This window comes from Pseudopipra pipra, chromosome 5 (genome assembly GCF_036250125.1).
Source record: "Pseudopipra pipra isolate bDixPip1 chromosome 5, bDixPip1.hap1, whole genome shotgun sequence".
NCBI classification, from domain to species: domain Eukaryota; kingdom Metazoa; phylum Chordata; class Aves; order Passeriformes; family Pipridae; genus Pseudopipra; species Pseudopipra pipra.
This window is the reverse complement of record NC_087553.1, coordinates 14922330-14933333: the sequence shown is the minus strand read 5'-3', so window position 1 is coordinate 14933333 and position 11004 is coordinate 14922330. Positions and strand designations below refer to the sequence as shown.

Sequence of the window (11004 nt, the reverse complement as noted above, 5' to 3'; positions counted from 1 at the left end):
CATGTCTCCTATTGTTAAACAGTGCCAGTTCCTGCTCAATCTCCTGTCACAAAACATTAATGACACGCTAGGCAATGAGAGAGAGGAAGGTTTCCCCTAAACTTTTCCAATAAAATCATAAGTGTGTGGGATTTGAATGCTCATACTCCCTAGAGTTCACTCTGGGATCTTCCCCCAACACACAAGGGACATATGGCAACATTTCATGATCCCCCAAAGCCATCTCTAAGTGCTTGCTTAGAGAACTGTGAATAGCAGTTCTGTTTTAGGAGGAGTCTGTGAACAGCTTCTAATCCTGGTGATCCTGTTTGCATCAGTTTACATTTCCAGGGCTATCTGTGAACAGAAAAGACTGGAAATACACCTTTCAGCTCATCTGAAACAGAGATTCTCTTTTACACTGCTTGTTTCCCAACTTCAGGAAATCCTTGCTACAGTGCAGGTTTTGCTGATCTGAAAAGGCAAAATGAGCTCTACGCCCAAAATCACTTAAACCCAGTTGCTTTTTGTTCTGTGGCCTTCCACTTTTTTGTATGATCAGTCAAGTCTACTGACATGCTTGTCTAAAACCTGACTGCTCATTACGCCTTCTGGATCTTCAGCACCCACAGTGATTGGAAAGGCTACTGCCTTTTTACCCATTATGGAAATCATCAAAATTGTTCACGGACCTAAACAGGAGTTCCTGAAAGTAAGTTTATTACCCTTAGTCAGGTTATTTATTGATGAATGTAATAGAAAGCACACAGACAGTTTCTCAGACTCCAAGTTGCAAGTTTGCAAACTCTTCTGGCTGTGAATAAGGAAGGGCAATGACAAATGAAGAAAGCCTGCAGAGAGTCTAACAGAAAAGGCCCTGCCTGTCAGTTCTCTGCTAGCACAACCCACAGTCCCTACATGCCTCAGAAAAACTCCACAATAAGCCTTAGCTTTCCTCCTAAGAACCTAAAGGACACTAAAGACTCCAAGGAGCAACAAACTTGCAAGGAAGCAGGAGGTTTCTTTAACATCCATTTTCCTCAGAAACTCCTTCCGTTGAGTTCAGATTTAACCTTCCATTCACCTGCCCACTACAAGAAGGACATTGCTGAGTTCAGGGAAGGGTAATGAAGCCTGTGGAGGTTCTGGAGCTAAAGTCTGATGAGGAGTGACTGAGGGAGCTGGGGTTGTTTAGCCTGGAGAAAAGGAAGTTCAGGGGACACCCAACTGCTCTCTACAACTACCTGACAGGAGGTTGTAGCAGGGTGACGATCAGTCTCTTTGCCCAGGCAACCAGCGACAGGGTAAGGGGAAATGGCCTCAAGCTGTGCCAGGGGAGCTTTAGGCTGGCTATTAGGAAAAGTTTCTTCACTGAAAGAGTGGGCAAGCTTGGGACAGGCTGCTCAGGGAAGCGTGGGAGGCACAAATACAAGCCGACATGGCACTCAGTGCTATGGTTTAGTGGGCACGGTGCTGTTCAGGCAAAGGTTGGACTTGATGAACTCAGAGGGCTTTTCCAACCGTGTCTCTAACCAGGTAACCTAAAAATAGGGCCGTTATCAACGGGGCAGCCAAAACTAGCACCATTATTCAAGTCACTTTGGAAAAACACCCCGAAAAGAAATGACTAAGTCACCCCTGGATAAGGAAAGCCTAGTAACACCCAGAAACGCCACTCGGGGAGGAGAGCGAACCGGGCGCTGTGGGGGCCGCGAGGGGCTCCTCAGGGGGCTCCCCCCGGCACCGGCGAGGCGGCGGCACCACCACCCACGCAGACGCGGCCGGGCGGGCGGAGGGCGACGACGGGGCGGCTTCCCAGGGGGAGCACCGGGACAGGACCCCCGGGACCGACGGGACCCCCGCAACACCGGGGGCTTCCCCCGCTGCCGCGGCCCCTCCCGCGCGTGCGCGGCGCGCTCCGGGGCGGGCCCGCGCGGGGGCCCCTCCCCTCCGCCCCCGCCCCTTCCCCTCCCGCGGGAGCGCGCGCGGCCGCCGGCGGCGCGGGACGCGCGTGCCCGTGCGCGCACCCGGGGCGGCGAGAGGCGAGGCGCGTGCCCGCGTCCCGCGCCGCTCTCGCCGGAGCGCCGGCGGGCGGGCGGGCGGGCGGCGGGGCCCGCGCCGGCGGCCGGGGCATGGAGAGCCTGCTGGAGAACCCGGTGCGCGCCGTGCTCTACCTGAAGGAGCTCACCGCCATCGTGCAGAACCAGCAGAGCCTCATCCACACCCAGCGCCAGCGCATCGACGAGCTGGAGCGGCGGCTGGACGAGCTGAGCACCGAGAACCGCAGCCTCCGCGGGCAGCAGCAGCAGCAGCAGCCGCCAGTCCCCGCCGAGCCGCCGGCGGCCCCCACCGAGCAGCCCCAGGGCCCCCCGCCCGAGCAGCCCCCGCCGCCGCCGCCGCCGGGCCAGCCCGACCCGCTTCAGCACCACCAACAGCTCCCGGCTCAGCCGCCGCCGCCCGCGGGCAAAGCGGCGCCGGCGGGGCCCGGGCGGGCGGCCGGGCACCAGCACCCCCCGCCGCAGCCACACCAGCACCCCCCGGACAAGGACGGCCGGGAGAAGGGCTGCTGCGCCGCGCTGCTCCAGCACAAGACCCCCCAGGCCATCGGCAAAGGCGTCCTGAGCCGGAGAGCGGAGTGAGTGCGAAGGGGGAAGGGGGCGGGCAGGGGCGGCGGGGGCAGCGGGAGCCGTTCCGGGCCCGGCTCCAAGAGGGAACTGGGTTATACCCCCCTGCAGCCTCGCACGGGGAGAGAGGCAGTGTGTGGGTGGGTGGGGGAATCCCTCCCTCGATGCGTTCTCGGGGAGAGCAGGCAGAGTGCAACGAGGAGCCAGGATGCTGCTTCCAAGAGGCATCAGCCTCCCGGTTCGCCGCGCTCATTTCTGTGGACAAGTGTCCGTGGCCCGTGGGAAGCCCCTCGGGCTACTCGCCCGCGGTGCTCACACGCGGCATCGTGCCTTCGTTGTCTGTCAGAAATGAACGAGTCCTGGATCGACGAGGAGTGAGTGCGGTTTAGCCCAGGCAGGGAGAAGCCTCGCAAAGAGCAGCGGCGTTGTGGTCGCTTCTCTTTGCCTTAAGTCGCTGGTATCTGTCAGAAAAACCCGTCATCCCTGGAGTGAGCTGGGGTTTTCCTGCCCGCGCTGATGTAAGGGGTGCATTATATTGCACGTGATGTGTGTATGTTCGTAGAGATACAGATACTGTACACAGCTTTGACATTTAGGGTGCTTACTGCCCTAAATGTGTGTGGGTTGTCTTTTTTTTTTCCTTTAATTTAATTTTATTTTATTTTAATTTTTCTGTGAGTGGCACCTGACACCGATCCAGCTCTTCAAAAGGACAAAGTATTTTTTGTTGGTCTTTGCTCTTCAGTGAAGAAAGCTTGACTAATAGTACTGAATACTGGTAATGATCTGTGTGCATGCATGTATAGTAAACAAGGATGAGCATTCCAGCACTATAGGTGGTGGAAGAGGCTACTACTGAAGAGCAACATTCTGTTGGATTATGTATTCAGTATATACCATCAGTTCACCAGCTGGTAATTGCAACTGCAGTCAGTGTTGTAATTTCCTTTGTTTAGGCACTTTGAAAGCAGGGGAATGTTTTCTGGTTGAAAGCCAGGGTTAGGGAAGTTAGGAGAAGGAGCATAGTTTCTGCCGTGGCTTCTTTTATGTAAGAAAGAATCTGATATAAGTAGTAAAACTAGATAGAAATGTCTTTTGTAGAATGATCTCTATTGTTTTGGTTATAGTAATGTCCAAACAAATGAAGTACACAGCACACTGTATAGCCCAAAACGTCTTCCTTGTCTCTTTTGACAATTTAAATAAAAGGGACCCTTCTCTCTTATGTTTGTTTTGAACACACAAGCAGAGCTACAACGTGGAGCTGGATTTTCGGCTGGTGTAAGTGGAGTTACACCACTTCATAACAGCTAAGCATCTATCGTGATTTTATGAAAATCAGTGAAGATACTACTATCAAAAGAAACACCATTAAAGGAATAAATACAGTCAAGGCATGCTTGAATCCCAAAAGGCAGATCCCTACTTCTAAAATACTGCACTGTAAGACTCAATTTTGCAATCACAACTTAAAGGAAGTGAGTGGGCTACTCAAGTATTAATACAGGTAGTAAGCATTTACAGGATCTGGCTCCTATTCATCATGCAAGAGCTGGAGTTTAAAAAAAGAAGTAGGGCCAGATGCTGAACTCATGCTGATTGGTGTAAATCCAGAATACCATGCTTTAAGTCCCTGAAGTCGAACCAGTAAGAAACCCATATAAAAATGCATAATCAACCTCATTGTTTTTTCAAGAGTGACTCCCTGCAGTGAGGGCTCTGTTAGAAACATCGTCTCAGCAAGGGCTTTCCTTGCTTCTGAGCAGAGTTTTTAACATACGTCATTGCACAGGCTGAAGAATCAATTTCTGTGCATAAGCCTAAATACTTCCTCCTTATCTGAGCTCTTTTTGCAGTAGGGTTTGACTGGGGGAAGAACTGTAAATTTTTTACTTCATGCCAAAATGCACAAAGAGAAGTGCATTAAGAACACAGCTGATTGCTGGTATATCATATGATAATCTTTATATTTCAGATAGATAGACAGATAGATAGAGGGATGGATGGAGCCTTTTTGTGGAAAGTCAGGGCTGCTGCTGGGGATAACAGAGCAATCCCTGCAGCGTTCTTCGCTCAGGAAGATTAAAATAGACTGCTTGTGTTTCCTTCTATAGCTTAGGCAAACCAAAATCTTTGTATAGAAAAGGAAATGTGAGATAGGCCAAACATTTCTCACTCCAGCAGGTTCTTTTTTTCCCCCCATTGATTGTATATGCTGGGTTTCATCCTCTCTTTTGTCTGTTAGAAGAAAATCAAAGAGACTGCAGAATCTAACTTACAGGCAACTTGGATGGAGGGTGAGGAGTCTTTCACCACCTATTGACAGGATGCCCAATATGCCTTATGATTCAGCTGGCCGACCTGAGAGTTGTATTTTTGCTTTTGTTTGACAGCAGGGGACATATATGTTAATACCTGCACAGACCAGGTGCCTGCACTCTCTTCCTTCCTCCCCTCATCTAAACATGCCTTTCCCTCTGTTATAAACCCTGAAATTCAACATTATCTATTTTTTTTTTTCACTTAGCCAAGAGTACAGGACTGACTGTTCACTACAGAAAATGGCCACTCTAAACAGAACAGAAAGGATATTTTAGCATGTTGGGAAGCAGTGGCTGAAAGCAGGGGTTAAAGCAGCACCCAGGCAGTGCCAGTAATGGAATTTCCTCTGCCTCTCACAAAACGGGAGGTTGAGGCAGCACATTTAAGTGTACTTGTGCTGCCCCTTCTCACCTCAGACACAGCCCAGGGATTTTACTCATTTTGGGTCAAGTTTGAGGTTTTTTTGCAGCCCAGCTCACCTCAAGCTCTGGAAAGAAATGAAGACCTGAGCTTTTGGACACATGTGACTCATTCATGTCGGCTGAGGCAGTCTTCCACAAGGGATTCGTAAGGAAAACCAACTGAAGCATCTCTCTTATTTTAAAGAAAACTTCAGTCTTCTTTTTTTTTTCTTTTTTTTTTTTTCTTTTTAAACTGACAACTTTTCTTTCTTTAAAGCCTTAAGAAAAAAAAGCCTACATTTTAAAAGGGGACAAACCCGAGCCCATCTCTAAAAATGGAAGAATTCCTGAGTTATGCAGAGGCCTCTAATTGTTGCTGCATGTCTTTGTGTGAGAAAGGTAGTACTGAGCTTGCCTATGAAAGGAGCAGAGAAAAAGTCAGAAGATTCTTGCAGAGATTTTCAGCAAGAATTAGGCTGATTATTATTCCGCGGCATCTGTCTCTTTCTACCTTAGGAAGCTATTGCATAAGCACCTCACAGCTTTAAAAACAAAAAAATAAGGTCATTCGTCATGGAATGTTTTGCTTCAAAAATACAGGTTGCCAAATTAGCATAGCTCAGATCACCCTTACTAGGCAGCCTCTTGTCTTAAGGGACCATTCCGAAGTGTCGGCAAATCCTGTGAGTGTAAATTTTCCTTCCCTTCTTTATCAGAACACCACCTTCTTTGCCAATCCCCAGTACCCTTCACTGAGTATCAGGGAAATGCCACAGGGTTGAATTTAGCAGATTACATCTAAATGACCCAAATCCTGCTGGTTTTTATCAGTGAAACTCTCAGTAGGAGCTCTGTGTATGGAGGGACTTCAGGTTCTGAGCCCAGGCATTAGTGGGAAAACTCGCTTCGATAAATACAATTAGAATAATAGGTAATAATCCATTATAGTTCCCTTCATCAAAAGACATGGGTGCAATTTACAAACATTCTGTATTAAAGTGGCATTAAAGTCCTCTTTAAACCGTGTCACCAACAGTGAAAATAAGACATAGAAACAGTATTTGTCTGGCATGACATAATGAATCCAAGTACTGCCTTTAAATTATCAGCCCGTGTTTGCTCTGCAAGGTATCCCCTCACGCGAAACAAATTCTTAGAGCTCTTGGAAGAATTTTGCTAAAATCACATTTTCCCAGAGGTCTTAAAGCTCATTTTGGATTTGCATTGGGTTGAAAACTGTTTTATTTTATTTCATATTGGTCTAGGACAGAATTTTTTACCATAGTAAAGAGGCAAGTTTTAAAAGACAATGTAAAAGTCACTTAGTTGCCGTTGTGGTCTGAGGCTGTTTGTTTATTTATTTTTTTTTAATTTCAAAAACTCAATTATGTAACTTTAAAATGAAGATATTGCATATGCAAAGGTGCTGTTTACCATAATTTTTCTTTTTAACTATGCATTGATGTTCTATTCTATGGATTATCTCCAGGGTAAAGGCATTAGAAAAAATCCCACTGATTTCAATGGATACTAACAATAACTGTAAATATTATGTTTGCCATTAACATATTTTGCTATAATTGCGCATTGCACCAGCACAAAAACCCCTCCAACAATTAAAAAAAAATTTTTTTACCAGACCAGAACAGCTCTGAATGGCTCATGTACCCCAGATATCTATTCCTTTCACTATGGGCGCACAAAGAATGCTACTTTTGGCCTCTGCTTTCATTTTTTCAGATTTCCTCCAGCATATTTCAGGGTTTAACTCCCCTGAGCGTTCACACACCAGAAATAGTTGCATTGGTGCTGCCCTGGGTTCTGCAAATCCCTGCTAGCAATGTACTGTCTCAGCAGCAGAAGTTATTGGAGTCGAGTGCTGTAAGCGGGTTTCAAATGACAGAGGTCTGCTTTGGCGTAGCTACTCAGATGTTAAAGTCCTGCTTAGATGATTTTGAAATAAAGAGCATAATGAGAGGAAAACAGAAAGTAGACTCTCTGTGACTATACCCCACTTAAAGGTATGTCCATGCTGGTTCTATTCACGTTGTAATCAGCTAAGACATACTTTATAACACGAACACGCCTGCATCTTATTTACATCAGGGCCTGTAAAATCCCAGGCAGAGAAATATGGAGATATTTATTCACAACAATAGTTAAAGAATAACAGATGAAGTGGGAGAAGGAAAAGGGCTCAGCTTAGCAAGGGTTCAGGATGAAGTTCTAGGTATAAAATTGCTGAGTAAGGGCGGCGTGAGGACTTCCAACCACAGGGATAGTACTTCTGTATGATGCTGTATAAAGTCCCAGCCAAAGCAACACAGTGTCAAGGCTGAAATTACTAGTGTGGGAAATCTTACTGACAGGATGGGAGCATCAGGAAGTAAGAACAGGGAAGGAATCTGTGTGAAACGATGCCTGGTAGTGCTTTGGACAGACACCTCCTGTGTTTCTGTGTCCTGAACCCATTAGAGCAGTACTTGGAATAACGAAGACTCATAGCAAACATTTAACAAGAGAAGCCAAGGGTTGAAAGTAACAGCAAAAAAGATGAATTTTAAAATGCTTAAATAAGAAGGGATGCAAATGCATTATTTTTACTTCTTTTAATAAAAAATGGTGACATTTTTATGTCACTCAGCTATATGTTCTGTTGCAACCAGGCTGCTCTTCTGTGGTGGCAAGGGTACCTTGCTTCCTTATGCTCTGTATTGACCCATTTGGTGTCACTTCCCAGGCAGATCCAAGGTAAGGCTCTGTAAGAAGACTTTAGGAGCAATGGACTCACATGGCAACACTGTTAGCGTGCAAAAGAATTCTCACATGGCTGTTTGGAGGAGGTATTTATAGGAAAATGTCCCAAAGGAGTAGGTGTTAATAATGCCCTTGAGAATTCCTGCCAGGGCTTCAATGCCAGGTGACTCTTGGGCTGGCTGTCCCATTCTTTGGAGCACAAACAGTGGGAAAAGAAGCCCGTTGTTCTGAGATTGCAGCAAGCGACTGCTACTTCCATGTCCTTCATTAAATGATGTGCACAGGAATATACAGTCTAGGCATGGTTCATACAACATATGGATGCAGAAGGTGGCTACTTACATGAGATAGACTGTACACATTCCCACCTATGCCATACTTGAAATTATTTGCACTTTTAGTCAGAGTCAGAGAAATCTAGCCTTGGGATACTCGTCTAGTCCTTAGTTCCAGACCAGATCCTGTCAGCTAGAAGTTGGGTCTTCTATTAATTATGGTGTCTACCTACTCATGAAAAAAAAAAAAACCTTCACGTAATAAAATTATTTCTGCAAGCAAAAATAGCTCTAGACAAACCTATATATTAGACTGTAGAAATTTCTCAGTTTTATCTTTTTTTCCTTCTGCCTTGGAATGCAAGTTGAAACAGTAAAAAACAGCTACTGTCTCTACACTGTAGTCTTTCTGTATGACGGGTTAATTCATCTTCTGCTTTCCTGTTATTTTCCTTATAAATGCCATGTTAGGTTGCTTATTTTCTTCTTTCTTTCCTAGGTCAGCCGTGGTTTATTTCTCTTTTTTCCATTCTCGGTTATGAAACCTTTTGTTGTTTGTCCCTTAGGAAAACATTATGGAAAGACAGAAATAATTCTCTGTTTAACAGATGGAAAATATTTCATTTGTTATAAAATTACCTGTAGCCTGTGCTTGTTACTTGGTCCACATTCTATTGAACCATGTAAGAACAAAAGGGAAAAAAGAGAAGAGTCATTTATGAAGGCAGAGCCTGAAATGTGACCATTTTCCCTTTCTTTTCATAGCTTTTGAAAAATAATAAAAACCTTTTTTCCTTCAAAGAAGTGTATCTTGAAAAAAACCTAGTATTATTCTTATATACGGTATATTCTTGTATTCTGGATTTTGTAATTTCATTTAGTTAAGCCCTAGGTGAGAAAATGAGAGTCTTGACTATTGGATTTGTTCTGCCCAATAGCTCCGTTTAGGATCTCAGTTAGAGCATTGAACTAAAAGTCCTAAGATAAGGCTTTAATTCCTCCTAAATTTATTTTTAACAGACTTGTGATGCTGGACAGACCTTTTCATCTCTGTGTGTTTTAAGATCTGTAGCAAAGCAGTTGGAGATCTATTGTTACAGACAGGAGTGGGCAGGTAGACCAGGAACGATCCTTTTTCTAAATTCCAGCATAGGAAGCAGCCTAAAGCTCCTGTCCTTGCTTCCAGTGAGTACAGCAAGGCAATATGTATATTTGCACACGGAAAAGAGAATATATTTGCATGAGCTTTTGTCTACAGTAAGTGTCTCAGAGCCAAGTTGAAGCAGCACCTAGTTTCTGTGCTTTTTGCATACAGACAAGCAAATCATCTGCTGGAGGAAATCAGTGCATCTTTACTGACGTCAGTACAGCCATGACAATTTACATCACCTGAGGATCTGTACCAGATTTTGTAGATCTGTCCTCACACGCAGATGCACATCCATCCACTGATGTAAATGAGTGTTGATGATAGCAATGGGTAGCAATTCATAGAGATAACAGTGAGCAATGAGAAAACCATTAAGCAACATTCTGATTCCTTGTGTAATATGTTTGTAATGTTTTCTTATGGTATTTTAATATAAGGTGGTAGGAGTTTTGTTGCTGCAGGGTTATAAAGATACATTTGCTCTGTTTGATAATGCTTTTTTCCTTTTCTCTGTTCAGTGCATGCACAGTCTGCTTCTCACACAGGTATTATTGTATTATTTTTATTGCTTTTGCTAAGATTATGCTCACTGATCAGCCCTTATGTTCATGTGATCTGAAGTTGCACTTTCTGAGGGCAATAGAAGGGGATCAATATTTTTCATGATTAGTTGCATCTAAGAGGGGACATTTTGATGAAATTCAAGTGATTTTGAGTAAGAAATAAGAAATGGAAAACCTTGTCCTTCCTGCCCTCTTCTAGCTGAAAACAAGGGGATCTGTGATCTGCAGAACTAATGAAGCTTGGCTTCCAGAAGATTTGTGTCACGGTTACATCTGATGCCTAGCAAGATGTGAGTTCTGATCTAAGCTTCTCCTGGTGTCAAGGCTTTTATAACATCCATCTCTACCATGGAGACTTCTCTGTGGAGAAATGGTTTCAGTTAACTCAGCAGCCTTTTTCTCATTGGAGAACCTACAAAGTTCTCTCTGTTACACTCTACCAGCAGTTTCCATGGAACTTCAGTCAGAGGTTAGTATCTCTGAAATCACTGTAACTCAGTTAAACTTGGTTGAAACTCTCCATGGGATCTGCAGTTACAAAGTAGGAACCAACACAGACACACATACACATAGAAAGAGACACAGATTCATAGAAGGAAAAAAGGAAAATATTATATGGTCACAAAGAACACATTTTGCTTAGGAACCCAGGCAATAAAGACAAAGTCCTAGATAGTTTTCTGAATTAATGCACTGGTACATCAGAATGCCTCAACAGTCCAGTCTAAATCTGTGACCCTTTCTTGGAACAGGTGTTCTGTTTGTAATAGTCTCTTAAAAGTCTTGGAATATTAAAGTTATAAAGAATTGGTTAATTACTGTAGAAATTCCAGTGACACACAGGTGGATGTTTACCGCTGGCAAATGGAGTCTGTTGCTCCTCCTGGCTTTGCATATGAAGTTGGTGGATCATCTCAATCCACCTGCCAGCAT

General features: G+C 44.8%; 1 protein-coding gene across 6 annotated transcripts in view; it reads left to right on the top strand.

Annotated features, from left to right (window-relative positions):
• Positions 1-2075: 2075 nt before the first annotated feature.
• IQSEC3 (IQ motif and Sec7 domain ArfGEF 3) overlaps positions 2076-11004 on the top strand; it is a 101781-nt gene continuing 92852 nt past the window's right edge. For 4 of the 6 annotated variants that reach the window (XM_064654606.1, XM_064654609.1, XM_064654608.1 and 1 more), the window contains exon 1: positions 2077-2614. In XM_064654606.1, coding sequence (XP_064510676.1) covers positions 2112-2614 — 503 coding nt within the window. In that variant the 5' untranslated portion in view covers positions 2077-2111. Of the gene's footprint in view, positions 2615-11004 lie in introns of all 6 variants that reach the window. The other 2 variants (XM_064654612.1, XM_064654611.1) reach the window with 1 other exon arrangement.